The sequence below is a fragment of the Chelon labrosus genome (genome assembly GCF_963514085.1).
Source record: "Chelon labrosus genome assembly, chromosome: 13".
NCBI classification, from domain to species: domain Eukaryota; kingdom Metazoa; phylum Chordata; class Actinopteri; order Mugiliformes; family Mugilidae; genus Chelon; species Chelon labrosus.
This window is the reverse complement of record NC_140346.1, coordinates 10,354,807-10,378,439: the sequence shown is the minus strand read 5'-3', so window position 1 is coordinate 10,378,439 and position 23,633 is coordinate 10,354,807. Positions and strand designations below refer to the sequence as shown.

The following is a 23,633-nucleotide window of genomic DNA, read 5'->3' as shown; positions in this document are numbered from 1 at the left end:
CTGTAAATAGCGGTAATTGTTGGAGTACCGATCAGCCACAACATTAAAACCACTGACAGGTGAAGTAACTAACATTGGCCATCTTGTGACAATAAATACAGTGTTCTGCTGGGAAACTTTTGGACCTGGCATTCGTGTGGATGTTACTTAGACAAGTACCACCCACCTAGACCAGACCAGACACCCCCACCCCATAGCAATGACACTCCTTGATGGCAGCAGCCACCCCCAACAGGATGCAGCCTGACACGGACACACAGTTTAGAAACAACTCAAAAAACATGAAAAACAGGACAAGGTGTTGACCTGGCCTCCAAATTCACTAGATCCCAAACTGTTCAAGTATCTGTGGGATGCACTGGAACAAGTCTGATCCAAAGAGGCACCTCGCCTCAAAGGCCCCCACTAACAACATTCTGTTGCCAGACACCACAGGACACCCTCAGAAGGCCCGTGTCCATTCTCTGATGAGTCACAACTGTTTTGGAGGCACAAGGGAGACCTACACAATATTAGGAAGGTGGTCATAATGTTATATCTTTTTGTTGATGCTATACTATAACTTTACATCCATTGTCATGTTTCATCTGCTAAGCCCCCAACAGAGTTTCAGAGTAATTACATTTTAATTCAGCATTTGGTGCCTTCATTTATTATTCCAAGAAGATGTCCATGTCAAAACTGAAGTGTTTTTAAAGAGCTGTGGTTTGTATTTTCTGTTGACATTCTCTGAAGTGCAAAGGCGTAATGAAAAGATGAGAGCCCTGGGAATACAACCATTTTCCTGAGGCAAACAAATCCGACTAAATTACAATATGCCCACTTACCATCATTACCACGTCAGCAAAAAAACGTCTCAACTCATGAGCTCTGACCTTATCGAACATTTTCAGTTCCGAGGTTGTGGATTACACAAGGGTCCTGACTCCTCCTGTGGACACATTACTGCCTTCAAATACATGACTGTATTTGAAGGCAGTAATAAAGATTCATCCTCAACCAATAATGCTATTGCCAAAGATACAACGTCAGTGCAACTAAAAAGTCAAATATACAACTAAACACATTTTAAATGTGTTTTACTCATTGTTATCACCCTGAATTATTTATGTCTGGGGGTAAAGGAAAGCAGCAGCAGATAAGCTGATATAGGGAAAAAAGTTGTATTTAGTCGAGTCACTGAACCACTGTTCTTTGTGAAGCTGCCTTTTTTCCCCCAACTGATTTGCGGTTAATAAAAGAGGTTTTCTGCAATTTTTGGCAGAAGATGGGAAATTGTGACCTAGAGTAAAATCTCCCTCACCCTCTGCAGAATGCACAAAACCTGTCTGCAGCTCTGTGAAAGACAAGCAGAGTGTGACAGCTGAATGAGCTGGAGCGGTACACTGCGTGGTGAGCCGAAGCGGCTGACATGTTGTCAGTCATGCTGGTGAGGAGACATGACCACGCTGTGTCCTCACTGGTGTAGGTCTCAGCAGTCAGCGGGATGGCTCGCAACCGGTACCATCTGCTAAGGAGATAAGATTCATCACAATGTGATGTCAACTCCTCGCTGTACTGTAACGTGTGTGTTTGTGAGAAAATTGGTCATGGCAGCAATTTGTAGGATAGAGCAAAGACAAAGTTGCTGCAACATTCAAATGTGTCATCAACTAATATATAATAATGTGAATGAATGCAATGTAAAAAAATATCCGTAATGTAATGTGTCAGTTGGGCCTATCCAAGTAGGTTTCTGGGATGTAATGAGAGGTGGCACAGGAAAGTCAGTGCAATCAAGTCATGGTTAAACCCTCCACAGTTGGCTGATTGGTCTCCCATCTTACTTCCAGGCCACCTTGAGCAGACGTTTTCTCAGGCTAATATCTTGCTGTATAAAGTGAGATTTTAAGATATGGTATGGCTCTGTATGTTAAGATTAAGTCCCTCTTTCCTCACTCTTCTACTTAAGTTACATTCTACCATCTTATTTGGAGCCAGCATTGGTCGTATTTGGAGGAAAGTGCGGAGCTGGGGAGGAGAACCAAGGATGGGCGACTTCCCAACTCCACACGAGTTACCACCTCAAAATGCGTAGGGCAACTATACATGCGAGAATTTGGACAGTACCTGGTTATACTTCAAATTGGAACTGTACTTGGAAAAATACAGACAAGAGGGCTTATAGAGAAAAGCACAATCAATCCAAACCAGACATGTAAATCAAAATCCAGACGGTATAAAGCTTGGTTGGGGCCAGTGGCATCGCTGAGTTTCAGTTTTCTTTTATACTCCCCTGATCCAGAGACATTTCTTTCTTTCATTCTTATATTTTATCTTTCTAAACAAAAAAAACAAAAAAACGAAAACATTATAATTATAATAATCATCTCACTTACCTGTACAGGCCGAAATCAACTAGTATTATCAGGAGCTGGGGCAGCAGCATCCGGTCAGTTTAGGATCAGGTGCGCAGAGTTGGAGAACACAACGAGGACCCCTGGTGGACAGTTGAGGAATGACTGCCGAGGAACACATTGGACACAATGGGACACAGAAGCAATAAGCTGACACAGAAATATTAAAATATACATTAACAGGAGTGCGTTTAGTCATTACTTACTCATTGAGCTCAGACGGCTTCGAGGGAGCTGTTAAAGCAACTGAATGAAATTTGCTGGGACAGACAAATGTGTCACGGTGTCGACGTTTCATTCACTCCAACGAACAAACTCAGATCATAATGTAATTGTATGCAGATGGCTTTCATCAATTTACCAACTGACATTGGTCAGAGGAAGAAAACTTGTGTTGCTCACTTGTTTTTGGACAAATGGTACACTTAATCGAAAGCAAGATGTAATCGGTTTTCAAGGAGAAAGCGCTCCAACACAAAACTGTAAATATTGCAATACTTTAACAATATTTTCTTGTCTGTTTGTGGGTAATTGATTATTTCAGAATGCTGCCATGAACACTTGCAGTACTGTTACAGTATACTGAATGAGAGGACTATATAGTGCAATGGCCCCCTCTAGTGTATTTAGGATGGTGAATACTGAATGTTAATACTTAGACTAACTACTTATACTATACTATGATTAATAAGTCAGAGCTGTGCTGTTTATGGGAAATAGACTTTATAAAAGCTCATTAACACCATCTGCGAGCCTCTAGTTCTTTATTTGGTGGATTTTGTTAGCATTACTTTCAGGCACACTGCTTCTCATTGTCTTCAACCACTCTTCAATCACTCTTTGATACGATGCAGCATTAAAGGCGACTCAACGAGTGCAGCCTGACCAGTCTCTGAGGCAGCAAAGCATCCTCAAACTGTAACATTTCCTCTGTAATGCTTCACAGCTGGTGTGAGGTTCTGGTCCTGAAAAGATGTCTTTGGTCCGATGTTACAGTGATCGGTCAATCTGCTCTAATGTCCTTTTTGGACAACCAAGGTTTTTCCCCCAGCACACCTCTCATGCATTTGCAATCTCATTCTGATTGTGGACGCACTTTGACACCAGCAGCTGCAACAGTTACTTGCAGATGCTGGTGTGAAGTGTTGGGGTTCTTGGAAACTCGCTTTTCCATCTAATGACAGGCTGTCGGTACTGCACAATTTTTTTCTGCAGGCCTTAGGGAGCTCTTTATATCTTGACATGATGACACCACGCACCTTCATAAAAGAAAGAAAACAGCAGACTTTAGATATCAGAGGGTAAATAAGACAAGTCCCAATCTGTGAATACATATAATGAATGAACATAGGCACATAATCGGAATATCTTCATTGTAAATGCAAGTTCATCCTAATAAATGAAGCAAATTAACCACAGTGCTTTAGATTTTTACACACTCTTATGCAGTAAAAACACACACAAACTCAATAAATAAGCATTGTGTTGTTAGCATTAGCATGTAGCTGGACGCAGGCCCAGATCTCACCGAGATGTCTCTTTTTTTTTTTTGGTCGTATTTCAGTTTTTTTCTTTGTATTTACCTGCCTGTGTTGAGCCACATCACAAACACGACCTTCTATAAACACTTCAAACAACCAATACAGGTACACAAAAAGGTGCTCAAAAGTTGTAGCATCCATTAGCATCCAGCATATTCAGTTTAACAACATTAAGAAATGTATTTAAAAACCTTTTATAAATTAGTCTAAGCCACAATCCTGCAATATCTACAAACGATCAAGCAACTGCAGAATCGTACCTAAATGTCAAACTTCCTTCTCAGCCAGTTTAATAGTGTTGAGTCTGATCCAAGTTCTAAGCTACAGAAGGAAATGCTTCTAACTCACTATAACCTGTGTATTTTCAGATTTACAACACTGAGTTGGCAGAAAGATGCTGATCCACATGGAAAAAATAATCTTCTAGTGGGAGTGCAGCGTCAGAAAGCTGCCTAAAGCTGCGGAATACCCTCTGCAAATATACTCTGGAAGGATTACATGGAAACCAATGACATGTCCGTAAGTGACACAACCATGTGGAAATGTCACATAAAAAATGGGTCCACCACCTGTGATAGTGCAGCCCAGTGGAAGAAGGTTAAAGATAAGGCGAGCCACCTCCTCCCTGAGGGGGAGCGTGTCAGCAGGCAGAGAGCAGGTCTCGTAACAAGGGAGATAAGCTGATACGGGTAGTTTAGAATGATGACCTGACTCTGGCTAAGGTTACAGAGAGGTTGAATTACAGCCAACAAAAGGTTCTGCTGTAGGTCCATTGTGTAAAGTGCTGCTGAACATCTGATTTTGTGTGTTTGGTTAACTGTGACTCCAGCATCAGCTGCCTAAAAATGCAAGAATGTGGGAACGCGGCGCTGCCTTTTATTTGCACAAGCAAAGTTTGCTGAGCATACACACTCTTTTGGACCGAGATGCATGCAGGAGCACTCCAGTACGACAGCACTTTCTATTTCTGGTTGGCGGTGGAGGGGTGGCTGACTGCAAAGTGAAGCCCACTGCTTTCACTAGCGCTGATATGAGTACAACGGTCTGGAGACGTGAACTGGCAGCTTTCTCACAGCATTCATGCCTCCTTACCACAAATAAAAAACAACATTTCTGGCCTAATAGCGTGGTGGCAAAAAAAAAAAAAGAGTGTTTTTGCAAACTGTGTCAAACAGTGGTTTCTCTAGTGCTGTCTTAAAGTGTACTGTTATTTCCAGGGTAACCTCTGGCCTCTGTGCCTTTGGACTGAGAGAAGTAACCAGGGCATCAGTGGAAAACAAACATGAATCCAAGACAAGCGTCCACACGGAACAATGCCCATTCACTACCTTTCTCTGGCTTGCTTTGAGCTTTGAAATGTAGTTTTATTGCGTTTAATGCAACAATTAAATAATGTACTGCTATGCTTCACAGCAGTAAATATGAATCAGTATACATACAGTAGATTTGGCGGTCCAACAATGTGGCCAGGTGGGCCAGATGGACCGCCAAATCTACCGACATTGATGGTGTTCAAACGTTCAAATGAATGTGGTTAACAGTTGGCCCAGACTACCTCCAAATGTGGTCTAAGTGTTTGGATGTGTCCTCAACGCAACTTGAGTCTATTCACACCTATACTTGGAGCTGTCCACTTGTGATCAGATTGCCCGGGACACATGCCACCACCAGGTCTGAACAAGGCCCTTCCTGAACAGTCTGAATAACAGGAATCCATTTGAGGATTTGTAACATAAAGAGGCTTTTGGGACACAGTATGCGAGTCCTTTACCTTACAGGTCTTACTTGATCTTGTCCAGTCTCTGATGTTGGATCAGACATGCTCTTAAACACGACAGCTGATTTTAGCCTGATTTTAGTTTAAAATGTATATTTCCACCGCATCCACATTTGAAAAAGAAAGGAAGGTTAAATTTGGAATACCTGATAAGGTGAATCAGTTTTAATGTTTGCATTTTCTACAGTACACATCTCATCTACTGTAGTTTTTAGTAAACTGCTGTCCCCAGTGCTTATTCACATTAAAATTACAGTGGACTGGGAAAGGCTGCAAAGCCCGGAGAGGAAAATAAAGAGCTCAAATCTGTACAAAATGGAGTACTTTTAAGATATTTAATGTGTGGTTAGGAGGAAAGCTTCACTGTGTTTGGTGCTAAATCCTGTGGATGGAAAGCTTGACTGAAGACACAACTTAGCAGAATCATTATTGTGTTTCTTGGGCCTTTGTCTACATTACGCTCAGCCAACTAATCCTCTAACCGAATGCGCTCAGTGTTCAAAGATGGCCAAGCCTTTTTTATTCTGGAGTTCCCCAAGAAGTCCAGCAGTGTTCAGCGTGAAGCCCCTTCTGCAGACAACCGTCACATTAGAAACACAGGGATGATATAACAGACGCCTCATCCAAGTTTTTCTAGTCTGTGGTCCCAGCTACCAGTTATATAATTTCTCCCACTGACCACAGTGCTATTTCTCAAAGCCAGCTGAACAGCTCGAACCAGCAAGCTGTTGCTCCCAGGTCTTTCAGGATCTGCAAAAGGATATCTATCCCTCAGCGACTGATACTTGTCGGTGTTCCTGACAAACAAAGGAAACATCAGAGATTGACAGAGTCTGTTAGCTCCAGACCTGATTGGCTCAGGCCTGGTCTGCATCTGCTTAAAGAGTTAGAATAAGCATATCAACATATAGCATAGTACATTGTAGGTCCTCTCCCATGGAGCCTGCTACATTTTTACTACTGCAGCCCAGAACAGACAAACCACTGACTCTAGAGATGTTTTGTTGTTTTACATTTTCAGTGACAGACACTGTACACCAGAGGCAGCAAACCTGAAAATGGCAATTCCTTGAAAGACCGCTTGAGGCTGGCTACAAAGGTGAGTTAATCCCGTCAGATGTCAGTGTTGCATTGTCCCCGTCTGGCAGCCAGACAAACCTCCTGACTTTTGAAGAGTTGGTCTGGAGTCCCTCCGTTAGGAACCGACTATGCTCCAGCAAAGATCTGATCAGATCGTTTGGGCTTAACATGGTGATGGACAAAAGAGTAAAAGCGATGTTGTCATACACATCATCTGAGCACTGTGGAGTAGAATTTATTCACGACAGAATGGCTCTGATTGGTTGTAGGACTATCCAATTCTTATAGAACTCAGCTGTTTCAATTACATCAAGGTGAAAGGCATGTCCTCTTTGAGTGACAGGGTTGATGCCTCATCACTACTCACTTCACCACTTAGCCCGTTTTTTGAGTTAGTCAGGAGTTAGCCAGACTCAGACACTGTCAAGATGGTGACGGCCATAGACACCACCCTGAGCTGCGAAACCACTCTTTAGGAAACCTGTGTGTGACATAAAGTCAGGTTAGTCCATCCTAATAAAGGCAATTGTTGCAATATGCAATATCCTGTGGTTTGCAGTGGTCGTTCCCTTATTTCAGCGCGTTTTATTTTTAAGTCCATTTGGACACCCTTAGACCCCTCATGCAGCATGAAAGAAAACTGTACCTCATTCTGAATAACCATGCCGGGCTGTTTCTACAACGGCAGTGCACTGTCAAGGCAACTTACTCAGCAGGAGGAAAGAAACAGGAGAGGGGGGGCCGCGCTGCCGCCGTCACAAAAGCACAAGCATTTTTATTTGCAACAATCTTTATTAGCTCTTCCAGTTTTTGGATGTGAAAAGAGGCATTCATTTTCTTTAATTAAATATCTTTTTAATAAAGTAAAGCAAAAAAGTATTTACAGATTTTCAATTAAATTGTAATCGATGACTTGGGTTGGATAATTACAAGCACCTTCTGCCAGCTGAGGAGAGAAAAATATAAATACAGGGAAAAAACTGCAACTTTATTCCAGAGGGCGGGGGGGATACATTAGCATCTCTTCTTTGAAAAAAAAAAAAAAAAAAAAAATGGAAGGAAATCCATCCTATATTTACAGAACTCTCCTGAAATGCTTTTCCACTCGTGGAAGCAAAAAGGCCTTAGGATTCGTACTGTTAAACTGTTTTTCTTAAAGTCCTTTTTATTTTAATAAAGTGGATTTTTTTTTTGTCCGTATACTTTATTCAAGTTTTTATAATGTATCTTTTTAAAATCCAACAAAAGGCTTTGGAGGAGGGTGCAGCCGTGAGCCCTCGCTGTTGCTCTCCCTTTCTCAGTCTTTTTTTTTTTTTTTTTGAAGCACGGGAAACAAGTAAAACAGAGACGTCGGAGGGTAGGGGGCCGGTCTGGGGTTTTGAGGGGCGCCGGGGGAAACGTCGTCACCGTCCCAGCAGCAAAATGGTCAGTGTTCATTGCCCCTCTCTCTTTTCAGCGACACCGTCCTCGTGAAGTCCGCGCGAAATCCTCGGGAGTCCACAACCGTTAGTTTAACTCCTGTCTGAAATGTCTGTTGGACAGCTCTCGCCACTCGTCTTTGTAGTTTTCCGTTTTATTATAAAAGACACGCTCCAATCAGCCAACGCCGAGGAAAAATAAAAATAAGGGAACATCGAAGCCAGTCATCCACATAAGCGCATCATGTGGATCAAACACCATACATGTGGCATGACAGTGTTGCTGTGCCCCATCCACAAGGGTGAATTCATCAAAAATATAAATGTGAACAGCCTTTTAAGTTTTCTTTTTGTCTGTCATTAAGCAAATAGTCTTGAATAGTGTTGCCGTGGCGAGGAAGAGCCATTTGAAAACAACCTCAAAAAAAAAAAAAAAAATAAAAAATACTGATGAAAACAGCATTACAGTGTCTCCCACGGCTTGTAACACTTCTCTCTGTCTTATATCTATTCTCTTTATTTAATCCTGTAGGTTCATTCATTTCAAAAAAAGACATTCGGTTGCGCAAGAAAAGACAAGAAACCCAAAACAAACAAACGAGCAAAAAAAAAAGAAAAAAAGATCGAACGTTCGATCCATAATACAATCTCTCCCAGTTGAAGAATTTTTTTTCTTGATTTTTTTTTTTTTTTTCTGTTTATGCAGAAGGATTTTGCTGATTCAGCCTCTTCTGAATCATCCACAGAACATTTGCTCTCCCCAAGGATCCTCTCTGAACTGTTGCCGCTTCTCCAGGTCGGCCCCTAGCTGTTGTCGGATTCCTCCTCGGCTTCGCGGAGCCACACGAAGAAGGCGGTGACGGACTTGAGGGCCACGCCCTTGCCCTGCTGCTCGGCGGGGTCTTTGCTAGACTCCCACTTGTAAAAGGCCTCCTCTTTGATCACGTCTTCGTCATAAAGAGTATCAAAGAACATCCGCAGCAGATCTGATGGGGAAGGAGAGATGGGGAAGTTTTTAGTCTTTATTATTGTTACTGAAGAAAGAAACAGCAACGAGCATGATAACAGGCTTGAAATATCTGTGACAAGGGATAACATGAGACTGAATGTGTTGCTTACTGGCAGGCTGCTCCATCTCCACCATCAGGGCCTGCAGGGCGTAGAGAGCCTGCAGCTCCTTCTGTTCATCCTTCAGATATTTCTGCAGCAGCTTGGCCCGCTGTCGAATCAGCTCACCATCCACCTTGTAGGGGTTTTCACCTGAAAGGGCAAGATTCAGGTTTTAACTGGCACATCTTCATACTCTATCTTATAGACCTTAATGATAGGTGTTAAGGGTGCAGATGGACTTACATATGACTGCTGACTGGCAGACGCAGGTCATCAGTGCTCTGACAAACACGTTGGAGGAGGTCTGCTGCTCATCTAGGTTGGCCTATGCAGAGAAACATTTATTCATTAGCAAACTGGGATCCACAAAGAAAGAGACAATATGCTGTTGGAATCAGTAAAAAGGTCTCTTTAGTTCTGCTCTATTTGTTCAGTTACAATCAGCAGCTGCAGTGGTTTCATATAAAAAATGTCAAACTGCACTCAGATAATACAGCTTATGCAAATATGTGCACTTTGCTGGTAGAAATTCATTTTTTTAGTTTACTTGTTGAGTATGAAGTAGGATACAAACCTCGATCCAGTCAAAGATTCTCTGGTTGTCGGCCTTCTCATGGATCAGTCTTTCCAGCTGCTTGCTCAGCTCCGCAGAGCTCAGCTCCTTCTTTCGGCTCTTCTCCGACTCGTCGCCCAGTGTGAACTCCACATTCTAATCACAAGGAGGAATCATGATGATCTTTCACTCCAGCGTGTCACTCCCATTGCAAAGTAAACCAGCCAGCCATTTTTCTTTGTCATATATTACAACTACATAGAAAAGCATTATTGGAGTAGTTCTCTCTGTTGATGCTGATGAAGCTGATGAAGCTGGTGAGGGACCTCTCACCTGTTCTGTCACAAACTTGTTGACGTCTACGTCCTCGGCGAGGAAGTCCTTCCATCGGAGGCCTGCCTCTATCCACATTGTGCCGGCCTTTTTATGGCTCTGTTTGGGGAAGATACAGATAATTGAAGACTGGTGGATAAATTTGAGAGCTTTATAAACATCTACACACGATCCAATAGATAATGGGTTTTGGGATCAGCACCTACCATTCCTTTGCAGAGTAAAGTGAGGATTTGGACCAGCAAGACTCCGGCTTTGCCCAGAGGGATCAAGGGCTTTGAAATCTCCCTGGAGACCAAACCGGTAAGCATAAGTTAAACAAAAAAAAAATAACACAAAACATAGCTTTACTCGCTTCTTTTTTTCAGTACTCACTGGAAAAGCTCTCCCATGGGGATGCCACCCTCATGCAGCATGGGAGTAATCAGCTCTGCCAGGTAGAGCCAGATGTGGGGGATGTCTATTGCCATGTCTTCGGCCACCTCCAGAATTTCCTGAAGCCTGGAAAAACATGTACACAGAACATGAAGGTTTATTCAAAGGTTAAAGTAGCAATTATTATTATTAGAGTAACACTTCAAACTGGCTAAAACCAACATTTTCTTTCCTTTAATATGATTATTTATTATTTCTTTCTTTTAGATATAATCTCTAAACTGACCCTTTGTAGTAGAGTTGTGTTGGGAGGATGCCAGTCTTAATGAGCTGGTGCAGCAGAAGCCCCATGTGCTCCCTTGCAATGGTGCTGCGCTCCAGCGTCGACTCCAAGCCGTTTCGTACAAACACAAAAAGCAGCTGAGTGCTGTTCATCTCCTGCACACACTGCAGAGCCTCCTGTTGGATAGAGGGCACACAGACAGTAGTAAGCTACAGGCCCGATCATTCGACATTATCCATTAAAGATATGGAGCATCCGTGTGTACCTTCATGTCGTTGATATGGAGGTACTCCTCAATGATGGCTGTGGACTTCTTTTCCAACTCCTCCACTGTCAAGGCAGGCTTTGTGGAGGTCTGGGGAGGCGGAGGGGTGGCAGCTGTCTCCCGCTTCACTGTTCACAAACAAAACAAAAAGACATAGAAGCTCAGTGCAAATACTGTTCTCACGTGTTTTCCTGTTGTAGAGCTTTCATAATTCAAAAGGTGGCAGGAAAAAAGGTTTCTTTGCTGTGACTAAGCTGTAATTTTGCCAGGGTTTTTTTTTGGGTGGAGTTCCCCTACAAAATTAGATTACTTGGAGTTCCCTGAGGATTTTATTCTTAGTGATGCATTGAAAATTGGGCTGAGGAGAGAAAACTCCTACAGAAGAAATTAAAGTTTTTAAAACTTATAACAACTTGTACTTTTTCCTCTGAGCATTTTTATGAAAATACCTGGCTAATGAACCATGCAACTTGGTTCTGAATTCTCTTAGTCCTCAGCTGAGCAGCCAGTAGGTTCACCGTGTCTCTGAACACTGTATCTTGAATACCCTGTTCTTTTTTTTCTTAATTTATTATTCTCAAATTAGATAAAGAAGTAGTATCTGAAATGAAAAATATGAGTCTAGAGACATAGATCCAAACCTATAAATATCATAAATCCAAAAAAAATAAAAAAATCTGTGCTTACTGCATATTGAAGAGGACAGAGTTTGCAATTCACTTAGCATTGAGGAAGAATGATATCTACTTAAGTGCATACTACAGCTACGTCATGCTGCCTACCGTTCTCTTTGCTCCTGGCTCGTTCTCTGCTGCTTCGGTCCCGGTCGTCCGTCATGCTCGCCACTCGGCGGACGGGATCAGCTGAACCGCGCTGCTCTCTCTCCCGGCTCCGCTCCTCGTTCTCGCGACTGAAACTGCGCTTTGTGACCTGCAGCCGGTTGCGATCCCGGTCGTCCCGTCGCTCCTCCCGTCGATCGAAGCGGTCAGAGCGGTCGAAGCGGTCACTGCGCTCTCGACTCGAGCTGTTTCTGTAGAGGAACGACAGGAGAGCATGGTAAAGATGGTTTGCAATAAAAACAAGGTACAGTCCCTCGGTACAATGGCTGGCAAAACCTGAACAGAGTAAGAAACGAGACGTGTCCTGCTGCTCACCTCTGAGGAACTCTTCTGTCCGAGTCCAGTGAAGAGCCTGAAGATGAAGGCTGCTGCAAGGCTGAGAACCTGTTCAGAGTGCTGGTGGCTGGACGGTTGCCTAACTCTGAGCCTGAGGACGAAATACACACGTAACGAGTTCAGTGTCGGTTTTCGTGTACTCGTGCTAGATATTTATTGCATGTATAACCGAGTGAGTGGGAAACCCTACCAGAATCTGCAGGTTTAGTAGTGGTGCCACCACTGCTGCCTTTACCCCAGCTGCCCCATGTGCCTTTACCTCCGGGGGCAAGCAGCTGATTGTTGAAGTCAAGAACAGGAGTCTGAAAAAGAAGACAGTGTTTTAAACAAACTACCCGCTAATACCACAATCTGGTTTGTGATTATTTGATCTGACATTTAAAAATGTGCAGTGATAAATATATTGTATCTTAACACACAGTGAAAAGAACCTGCTCCCTCTTACTTTAGTGATCTTGCTAAGGCGAGAGGTGTCAATAGGTCGGTTCTTGGAGATGGGCACCGTATTCCAGCCCTCGTCCTGTGGGGGAGCACCACGGCCTGGGGTGTGATGGCCTCCACGACCTCCGGGACCACCTCCACCCATCCTGTTTCCTGGGCCTCCGCTGGACTCCTTCTTGGAGATAAGGGCTTGCTGCACCTTCATTTGCTCCCTGTGCTCCTCCAGCTCTGCCTCTTTGTGGATCTGATCGATGGTCTTGGGGCCCTGGTCTCCTCTCCGGGGTACCCAGTTGTTCTGGGATGGTAAGTATGGGACAGGAGTGAGTGATGACAAAAGAATGACAAATGTATCGATAAGTATTAGTCTCTACAGTGACACAGGAGATCAATCAGAACTACAGTGTTCATGAGAAAAACTATCCTAGAAGCTCTTCAGTTCCGTCTCTGACTCACAAGAAAGTAAAGGATACAATGTGTGATTCAGAGTTAAACTGGTACACTGTGCTGACTTGAAGCAGCTGATTTTGGCTTGTAAAAACACTGAGGACAGCAGGTTTTGTAACATTGTGTGGGTGGGACTGAAAGCCTAACTACAGGACTGCAGCATTCCTTCGAAGGAATAAGCTTCAACACCACCACACTCAACGGGCTTTACCAAGTTACACTCAAATAAGACTGAAGGAAGTAAAGAAAAGAAAACAAAGAAAGAAGACAGAGTGCTGGTTATTACCGCGTGACGCATAAGATGGCACAACAAAGTATATTTGAAGAATTTTTAAAAGGTTAAGTCAACAAGCAGAAGTGGAGCTACTTTGCTGGTAGAAGAGCTGGAGTTGTTTGTGTTGTCTCAGCCTATGGCACAGAGCAGCTCTGTATTAGGAGACTGCCCTGCATTAAAGAGCTGAGGAACACCATTCTTTCTTAGCCCATCTGTAAGACACACACAGGCCACGGCTCAAGGACCAGTGTGGGCATCTCTGGGGCTGTATACACCAGCACAGACAGTCACAGACAACGTCAACCAAAACTATAATGCCAAAACAGAAACAAAAGGCTAGAAGTGAGAAGAAAAGACATACAGTATTTTAAAATGTAGTTGATAGTCTAGATGTAGTATTAAGGGGACCGTTATAGAACTGTGGCTGTATAAATAGGGTTGACTTTAAAGCAGAGTGATAATATTGTAAATATAGTGCATGATTAAACTAATTTTTCTTTGACTCAACAAGAACTATGGTGCCATGCCTTGTTGGGTTCGGATGAACTAGTACAGGTATCTTGCTCATAAATGTCTGCTGCTGATATGGAGTATGTTGATAGTAGTTGATAGTTATTGTGATAGTAGCTGTACCTTTTGATGACAAGGTTTAGTTCCGCTCACAACTGCTTTTGTTGATTTATGTAGGAAAAAAGCCTGAATACAGCCATGTATGCAGAACAGCTTATCGCATATACAATATGTGCGTTTGTAGTGTGATTTACCCGTCGAAGGTCCAGCACATCCTGCAGCATGAAGCGAATTCGGGAGGAGGTCTTCCTCTCCTTTATAATTTTCTCCATCTGATTGAAGTACTGGTCCATACGAGGCTGAAGATGGACAACACTGTTTGGTGAGTGTGCTGATTATCTATCACAGTCACAATATCCAACTAAACCCAGATCTAAATACATCAGCAAACACGTATATTACACGTGGGTATCAGTGCTATTCTTCCTCATCACGTCTTTTTTGAGTATATGTGTGTTTTGTACCTTGGCCTTCTCAAAGTCTAGGTCCTTGCCGATAGTGGACAACAGTCTGCACAGGCACTCCAGGGACTCCTCGTCATGGTTTTTGAGCAGCTTCACGATGCAGTCGTGCATGATGACCTCTGTGAGCATTTTAAGCTTGAACAGCTCACCGATGAACTTGATATTGCCCAGTGAGCGCCTCCTGGCCTTGTCTTTAGCCTCTTCCAGCTCATCAATGAGCCGCTGCTTCTCCTCCTACCGGGGAAAACAAACAGAGGAACAGGGACATGTGAAATCAAAACCTGGAGTATAACAATGATGTTTTACAATCTTAGCACAAAAAGTATCCTTTTAAATACATGGTTCAGACCCAGGTTAAACTATAAACATGATTTCTCTCGTGCATGAATGAAGAACAAAGCCTATAAATCATCATGCAGCACTTACCACTGAAGCAGCTTCCAGCTCTTTCTGCTTCTTCTCAAAGATCTCATCATCATCCTTATCCTTCTCGAACTCCTTCTGACATCGATTTAATAGCAGCTTGCGGAAATTCACAGTGACTCCCGGCTTATCTACGGGTGTGACTTTAAGCTGAAAGGAGCAGAGAGAATTAATATCAGTAAAAAGAGCAGGTAGGTTAGTGTGGTGTTAAAGTGGCTCCTCGTCGCTCTGTCCCATTAGTTTGATCACTTTTTATCAGCCTGTTGCTTTTACTTCCTTCGGCCCACGATGTTGGCAACATCTCTGCCATAGATCTTGATGCGGAAGGGTATTCAATCGATTTCCTTATCCAATAAACAGCTTTTATTATCCTGTGGTAAATGGGCCTCAGGGGTGATAAGATTTAACGCTTCAGTGCTGATTATCAATCAGCCTCCCAGTGTTATGAAAGATAGACTGATCAATCCAATCATTAGTTTGAGATTAACGAATCCTTTTATCCTTGATGCACAAATGAACAAATAGGCAAATACTGATGAATAGAAATGTTTGCTGCAGACTGGGTGAAGGGATTTGCAGCAGCAGCATTTCCTCCTCCTCTGTTGATAAGACTACAGATAAAGGTAGGATTTTTTGTGGAATATTACTTTTGAACATACGGTTTTGCCTCCATAAACTCAAAATCATATTTTTACCTGAAAGTAGTCTCAAGTAAAGACAAGCACAAAGTTAACACACTGTATCAAAGCAATATAGAATTGAATCAAAGCAGTCCTAGAGTAAGTACTCAAAACAATATATTTACACAGAGTGGAACAACTTACCCCCATAAGGCAGCGGCACATGTTGGCATAGGCCACAGAGAAGTCTGGCTCGGAGATGGCCTTTTCGAAGGTGAGGTCTATGACTCCTTTCAACCTCTCTTCAGTATCTATAGTCAGTTCTGTCACTTGTTTCATAAGCTGTTGAAACTTTTGGGGGGTCAGTTTGTTTAGGATGCTGCGGACCCGTTTGAACAAGTCCTGGGTCTTACTCTGGTCCGGATCACTCTCGTCGTTTTCCTCGGCCGCCCGGGTGCGAACTGCCTTCTTCATTGCTGGCTTCCAGGCCTTCTCTGCCTTGTTCAGTTGCACGTCGTCACTGAGCGACATGCTGGTGATGATCTTCCTCGGCTCTTTCCTCTGCTGCATCTGCTGAGAGCGACGGGGGCCGCCGACTCCCATGCCCATTCCTGGAGGCTGGGAGACCAAAGAGGAGGACACAAAGACAGAATTTCATTAATAGACCGTTATCGTCAAGTGGAGGGGTCAGAGTGACATCAAGGACATAACTTACCGGTCCTCTGCTTACTCCTCCCATGCCAGGCCTGCCGAGGTTAGCGAAGGAAGGTGTGAAGTCAGGACCGCAATTCATCCCTGGTAGGCGACTGGGGTCAAGTTGACGCAACGGGGTCTTATTAGCCTGAACAGAGAGGAACCAGGATTGGAACTTAATTACAATATTTGCGATGATGTATCTTTTTGTCTACGTTTGTTGTACTATTATTAGATTCTATTAAAGCTTCTGTGGTGTTCATACCAAAGGCAAAAATTACACGTTTGTGTTTGGTCATGTGTTTGTACCTTGTCTAGGACAACATCACTGATGGCTGGTAGGCCCTCAGGCTTGTTCATGCTGGCTGAGATAAACTGGAACCCCAGAAGAAACTCGCGGTCATATTTCTTCTTCTCCTCTGGATTGATTGGCTTCCATTGATCTGAAACACAAAATGTCCAGTGTTCAAGATATGTCACAATATATGCATGTTAATTTTTTGATGAGAAGAAAAAGGGAACTTGTTGGAAATGCAACGCAGGGCAAATTCTCCTCGACTTTTATTTTGTAGGCAGGAGCCATTTACTACCGTTTGTTGCAGTTATGCACAAGGAAAAAGTCACCAGAAAGAAAAAAGACACAACCTACAAGTCACCTAGGCAGCTTAATATTATGCCATCATAATACTATAATTTTCCACTGAACACTCATATCAACAGAGGCACAATCAGGAAAAATGCCACTCCCTCAGCTTCTATGAAGGAAACATAAACGCAGTTAGCTGACACGCTGCTGAAAGTGAGATAAGGTCATTGTTTAAGCTGAATCGTCAGCGCAGCGCACCGACATGTATCAAGGTTCAGAGACCCACCCTCTTTGTACTGGTACTTCTTGTCCGTCGGATTTGGAGAATCTGGCTTAATGTTTTCAGCATCCAGCTTGTCCTCCTTATCCTCCCATGTCAAGTCCGCTTCCTCTGGAGCCGGAGGAGAAGCGGCAGGGGGCTGGGGCTCAGGTGCTGAGGCAGGTGTTGGTTCAGGTTCCGGTGGGACCACTACCTGCTCCTTGGTTGGGAAAAGTCAATGTGGAATCTTAGAATAGCGAAACTTTGCATCAAACTGAGATTAACACTTCAGAGCCAAACCAGCAACAGTGGTCTCCATGGAATGTCCTATTTAGGGGCTGATATGAGGCTTAAATTATTACCTTTGCCAACATCAGAAAGTGTGAACAAATTAAATGCAATGCTGCGCGCTCACCTCCTTAAAGGCATCAAGGAGGTCTCCCACTGCCTCCTTTTTGTTCAGATCCTTCATCTTTCTCTTTTTCTTTGGCACAGACACAGCAGCTGCAGAAAGGCAGACAAGTACCATCGGATCAGATCAGTGCTGTTGGTGCAGGTTTTATGTGAATGATAGAGGCTGTCATACTTAAGATAAGATGTGTGATTCACATTAATAAAATACAACAACACAGGAATGTGACTGACCTTGCATAGTAGTTTCTACAAGGGCAGGGGTGACTGCCGGAGGAGGAGGGGTGTCCTCTCTCTCCTCTGCTGCAGGAGGGGGAGGAGTGGGAGGAGTGGGCACTGTTTCTGGGGCACTGTCTGCTTTGGAAACTGTCTCTGCAGGAGATGGCGTCTCTTCCTTGGCGTTGGATTGGGGCACTGGAGCATCTTCCTCAATGTCCAAAATGGCTGTAGGGGCCATCTCTTGTGTCTCGGGCTGGGCAGGCGTTGCCTGAACGACTGGTTCAGCAGGGCCTTCCTGGACAATGGGTGCAGGCATTGACTCCTCATCAGGTGCAGGCATTGACTCCTCATCAGGTGCAGGTATTGACTCCTCATCAGCTGCAGGTATTGACTCCTCATCAGCTGCAGGCATTGACTCCTCATCAGGTGCAGGTATTGACTCCTCATCAGGTGCAGGTGTGGCCTGGACAACTGGTGAAGGTGCTGTCTGAGTGATGGCTGTGCAGGTCTGTATGACAGGCAGCTGGCTGACGTCCGGCTCAGCTATGGGGCTGTCGTCATGCTCAGCGGTGCTCATGGAAGGAACCTCGGGATCTTGAGGAGCCGGCAGAGGCAGGCCATTGGGTAGGCGGAGCTCCTCAGGCTGTGCAATGGGAGACTCTAGGGGGGCATCCAGGTGAGTGGGTGGTAAGGTGACTGACAGCATTTGTGGCTCCACCTCTGCCACACCATTAGTGGAGGAGGGAAGTGTAACAGTTGTGTCCAAAGAGGCAGCTGCCTCCTCCGCTGTAGTCTCCACCTCTTCCACCACATCCTCTTTTGCCTCTGTGGCTTTCTTGTCAGATTTGGGGACAGGGTCAGGGAGAGGTGCTGGGTAGGCAGGTACCTCGGGTGCCGATTGGAGGGGTGGTGTGGGTTCTCTAGGAGGTGGAGGAGCATCCATCACATCTGCAACAAGAGCGCTGGATGCAAGTGTTGAAATAGTGTTGAGAGAAGTGTTCTCTGCTTCTGATAGTAGAGGGGGTGCAGAGGCCCTAGTGTTCGTGTCAGAGGAGGTAGCCTCTGCGGGGATGGGGTCACCCTTAGCAAGTTCTGGGGTTTTTGACTGAGGAGGCGAAGGTTTCTCCCTTTCATCTGAGGAGTCAAAATCACAGATAAAGTTACTTGGACTGGTGACAATATGTTACACTGTCAAGTTCCTAAGTTTGTCATTTATGTCAACAATGCATCGGACGCTTTCTGCAGCTTTCTGAAAATGTACACATGTGTAACTCCATTCACATAACTGTTATGACTAATACAAGACACTGAACATGTGTACCATTATCACCACATTTGAGCAATTGTCACCTTTCCTCATTTGTTGACAGCCATCTTTTCACACCACAAGTGTTGTCCTTCAAACACACTGTTGGGTTCTGATGTGGTCAGACAACATGTTCTACAAACCAGTACCTCACTACCTCCAACAGAAAAGGGGCTGACCCAGTTCACAGTAAAAAAACAAGGTCAAACCATCCTTTCCAAATCAGCTGTGAACATGTCGGTTCAGCCATCAGCAGCTGAAGTGGTCGCTGCCAGGAGACTACTCGAATCTGGTCATGATCTATGATACTGAACAACACAGTCAACGTCTGAAGTTGTTGCTTGTGGGTGGAATTAAAATTCGACACAGAACAATACATGTCACATGGTCTGATAATTGATTTACTCAAGACACAATAAAAGCAAGGCGCCTTTGTGGCTAACCCATGACTTGGAGATGAAAAGCAGAAGAAGAGGCATATTCCCATTAGAATCTGTTTTAATTCCATCAACACGTATTTGAGTGATGGAAGTAGAAATATTCTTGATGCCGTTGAATCCCCTGCCTTCCGAAAAAACTTGACTACAGATGATAGTATTTGTCCCTCCGAGCTGTGATTTATAATATACCTATATCAACATAGCAGGCCATTTACGTTAGTTAGGTTTGATCCCAAATTACTGTACTAAGTAAGATAATTCATGAAACTGGGTACAGCCTGTATTTTGTCAGCTTGAAAATAGTTATTGGATGTTAAGAGGAAATATTAGCTGGAAACATTTAATTTTCAAGCAGAAATGTAAAGACTACGGTAGATCAAGTTGAATTTAATATCTATTAAGTGCAAATCTGATGGTTTAGAAAATGTAAATGGCTAAATAGGATGCATACAGCAAAACCTTCCTACTGCAGAGTTTCCCAAATTAAGTAAGGCAAGTATTAACAGCTCGGGTATAATATGCCCAGTGTGAAAAGGCTCTATGCACGTGGAACTCACCTGGTCTAACCAGTGCTGGTGTAACAGCAGCTGTGACGCTCTCACCGTTGGCCTGCGCTACTGCTGTACTTTCTGTTCCTGATATGGCTGACTGTTGGGAGACAAACGCACAAAAAGTTAGTTAGAACAACACAAGTTTTTCACCTTTTCTATTTGACTGGGGGGAAAACTGCTTTCATGTCAATCCCGAGTTAGCTATGTGAGCCACATGTCAGTACTGTAAGAGCTAGTTATAAATCAGTTTCATTCTGACAGCTCGTGAGGCAACACTTGAGGGTGGACAGTTTGCACTATGAGTAGTTACATATTGAGAATGTGGGCAAGTAAATCCTTGTTTTAGATCTAAAAAAAAAATAAAAAAGGAGACATATGTACTCTTATTTGTGTTAGTTCACCACAAAAATGTAGAGGTAATGTTAAAGTCTTTAAACGATTTGGGTTTAACTACTCTAATCCAATTTTGTAGATAATTTAAATAATTAATAATAATAATTAACAAAATAAATAACAGACTCTAAATGTTCTACATTTGTAAATGGACCCCAGAAAAGAATAGCCGTTGCCAGACAGCCAGCAGAATTAATACACAACCTCTTCTTGATTTTTTAAGTATAAGTATCTGATCTGATCACTCATTGCAAAGCAAGTGTTATGTCTTTGTATGACATAATAAAATGAGTTTCAAAAATCAACAATACGAAAAGACAGTGTGTCAGCTGTGCTAACATGAACATGGCTGCTCACCTGTGGTGGGGTTGGGGTAGAGCCACTACGGCCCCCTGACATAATCTCCTCTGTGATGTCTCGACCTCCTTGGTTAGGGTCTCTTATTCTGATCTGTGGAAAAACAGAACCAGGTGAGCTGTCGGTGAGTAAACAGCTAGACAGGAGAGCAGGGGGAAAAAAGAGATCTGTAGCACTCGAGAAATAAAACCTACTCCAAACAAAGAGAGAAAAGAAACATTTTTGAGGGTGAGAAGAGCGACAGGTGTGAGCTGCTTCCCACCGGTGCTACAACTGGAGTGGTCCGCCCTTTCGGATCCTCCCTCTCAGTACGACTCGCTAGCTGCCTCTCATTCAATGAAAGCTGCATTTCTCTCCGTCTGAACGCCGAGGCACACAAAATCCAAACACCACCCGCCATGCAAATTCCTCTGCTGCTCACTGAATGTGCCTCTGAGTCACCAGAAAAGCTGTCCGACTTAACGTGAATCGAATTCACCAGCTAGTAGACAAATTGTCAAACGAATTCCTCTGCTGGTTTAAGCCGTGTGAAAATTCTTGACTCTCGCAAAAGGCAAACCACAATCAGGTCCGACAACTGAAGGTTTTCCTGTGTACACACACACACTCAGGCAGAAGGGGGAAAAAAGTGAGTGAAAATCTGATCACTCACTCACTGAGTGTCCATAGATAGCAAACACGTGTTTTCTATTCACTGGTCTTTTTCTCTCGGACACACTCCGTTTTACTGTGTGAGCTCAGAGCTGCCATGGAAGTGGTATAAACCAGAATGCTACTAACTAAAGTGACGCACACAGTCATTATACAAGGATTAAACTGTAAAAGTTACCAGGGAGCTGCAACAACACGTTTGCTCTGTGACCTACTTTTGACTGAAAATGCATTTAATATTTACTCAACACTACTGACCTTTACCTGATTCAGTTTGCCTGCAACTCCTCTCCTGGAGCTCTACAAACCCTGCTGGGCCTCTCTCATCCTCGGGCTGGAGTAGCAGCTCCAGCTGGATTTGAGCTGGACTTTAAACTCAACAAAGCAGGATGGCGGGTGGAAAAGGAGTAGTTTCACCTCAGCGTAACTTGCACAATACACATCCAGGCTGAGAGAGGAGAGCTCCACACCGGCAGAGCAGGACAGAGCAGGGCTGGGTCTGTCAGTAAGCTAGCTAGCGACTTGACTCACTCTCTCGCACTCTCTCATACACTGAACAGAACAGGGAGGGGGGAAAAAAAGGATAAAGCGACTGGCCTTGTAAAGCTATGGTATTGGAATGCGCACCCCCGCCCACAGAGGCTAACAGACAGTTAAAGGGGCCGGAGAGTTAAGGAGGGGCATGGGGGGTTCCAGGAAAAAAAAAGTTAGCGTTATCAAATGAGCTTCAGCTAGCACAAGAAACTCCCCCTTTCCTAATTCTCTCTCTCTTTGCTGTCATCCAGCCCACTAAAGTCACTCCTCAGGGCTTTTTTTTTTTCAGGCGTGCGCCTTCTGAGAGCAGAGGAAACCAGCACTGGAGGAGGAGGGGGATGCCACAGCAGCAGAGGAAGGCTGCCTGCTTAGCCCTTCCGGCTCAGAAGGGGGAGTAACCAGTGGCCACGTGGAGTTGAGCTATGTGCTGACACGTCCTTCACCCCCCTCCCCTCTGGATTTTCTCTTTGACTCACAGAGAGTGGGAACTGGGAAGTTGAAAAAAATATATATTTGCAAAGCTACAGCTTTTGCTTGTCATCTGGTATAAAAAGAGCACAAATTGGGAGGATGGTGGCAGTTAAATATAAGACAGCCAGAGTATAGAAAATACTTGATTAAGCATTTTAAAACCCACAATATTCAAACACACTCCTTCTCCATCTGACTTGTCTACATAAAGCTTGTGTACTGCTGCTTTGCAGCTTACATACAGTGTCTATAAATGAAATGTTACAGAGAGCCCTCACCAGAGTTTTTTTTATGTCGATGTGTTCTCCACAAGACACCAAATCTCTACGTGCTTTCTCTAGTGTATCCCTCCCAAAAGCCAAGAATGCGAAGCCTGTGGTGTGTACTTTGCATAAATCTTTTAGCCAGAGCACAACCACCAACTTTAAACTTAAAAGCACATTTGTGAAGCTTCACCAGAGATTCCTGTGTGTTATCTTGCGATAATGGCTTTATGGCTTCAATGTGTGGGTGTGTAACGGATACATTATATTAAGCATAGTATTGGTCTGGGTACATGGGATGAATTTATAGAAGCAGTTACTTATATTTTTGACTTATATTTAATCGCTGCAGGAGTCTCAAATGTAAAAACAAAGATGAGATGAGAGGCACAAAGTGGGGCTTTAGCTCAGAGAGCTACTGCATACCAGGCGAGGGCCATCTTAGAGAGCAGAGGAAACACTAGACGTACTGTAGAACCAAGGAATATGTCGTAACAGCTCCTTAGTTGAGCAGCAAAATGAGTTAAGATCAAGTTCACCGCTATCTCTTAATTGCACTCAACATCCAGACAATCAAGAGTAGTCAAGAATAATCTTTAGAGAGATTACAACATACCAAGGTAGGTTTATCTTAAAAAAAAAAAAAAAAAAACTTTCATTTCACACTAAACATCTAATTTTCTGCCAACATTGACTCTAAAGGTAATTAAGCATTCAGAAAAACAATATATTTTTTTCCCTGTAATGGCATTTGAAAAGCTAAACTACACTCACAGAACATAGTAAAAACACCTATCTTGTCAACCCTGTCCACTTCATTGCCCACAGTGGAACCCAAACACCAACATTTTGATGAGAGATGAATGGCCTGCTCCTTTTATCCCTCTGGTTTGTTCATTTGGGCCGGCGTGAACATAGCAATTTCACCTTCAACATAAATGAACCAAGCTGAGCCCG

At 43.6% G+C, this 23,633-nt stretch overlaps 1 protein-coding gene across 2 annotated transcripts in view; it reads right to left on the bottom strand.

The window, feature by feature from the left end:
• Positions 1-7,577: 7,577 nt before the first annotated feature.
• The window catches only part of eif4g1b (eukaryotic translation initiation factor 4 gamma, 1b), a 33,250-nt gene continuing 17,194 nt past the window's right edge, over positions 7,578-23,633 (bottom strand). For both annotated transcript variants that reach the window (XM_084559087.1, XM_084559088.1), the window contains exons 9-32: positions 20,758-20,850; positions 20,014-20,104; positions 17,726-18,844; positions 17,496-17,584; positions 17,108-17,300; positions 16,545-16,678; positions 16,258-16,383; positions 15,747-16,160; positions 14,926-15,072; positions 14,500-14,733; positions 14,230-14,334; positions 12,752-13,042; positions 12,497-12,608; positions 12,286-12,397; positions 11,914-12,161; positions 11,132-11,259; positions 10,870-11,042; positions 10,584-10,709; positions 10,415-10,496; positions 10,209-10,307; positions 9,897-10,031; positions 9,566-9,647; positions 9,332-9,472; positions 7,578-9,198 (exon numbers count right to left, since the gene is read on the bottom strand). In XM_084559087.1, coding sequence (XP_084415213.1) covers positions 9,017-9,198; positions 9,332-9,472; positions 9,566-9,647; positions 9,897-10,031; positions 10,209-10,307; positions 10,415-10,496; positions 10,584-10,709; positions 10,870-11,042; positions 11,132-11,259; positions 11,914-12,161; positions 12,286-12,397; positions 12,497-12,608; positions 12,752-13,042; positions 14,230-14,334; positions 14,500-14,733; positions 14,926-15,072; positions 15,747-16,160; positions 16,258-16,383; positions 16,545-16,678; positions 17,108-17,300; positions 17,496-17,584; positions 17,726-18,844; positions 20,014-20,104; positions 20,758-20,850 — 4,656 coding nt within the window. In that variant the 3' untranslated portion in view covers positions 7,578-9,016. The remainder of the gene's footprint in view (positions 9,199-9,331; positions 9,473-9,565; positions 9,648-9,896; positions 10,032-10,208; positions 10,308-10,414; positions 10,497-10,583; positions 10,710-10,869; positions 11,043-11,131; positions 11,260-11,913; positions 12,162-12,285; positions 12,398-12,496; positions 12,609-12,751; positions 13,043-14,229; positions 14,335-14,499; positions 14,734-14,925; positions 15,073-15,746; positions 16,161-16,257; positions 16,384-16,544; positions 16,679-17,107; positions 17,301-17,495; positions 17,585-17,725; positions 18,845-20,013; positions 20,105-20,757; positions 20,851-23,633) is intronic.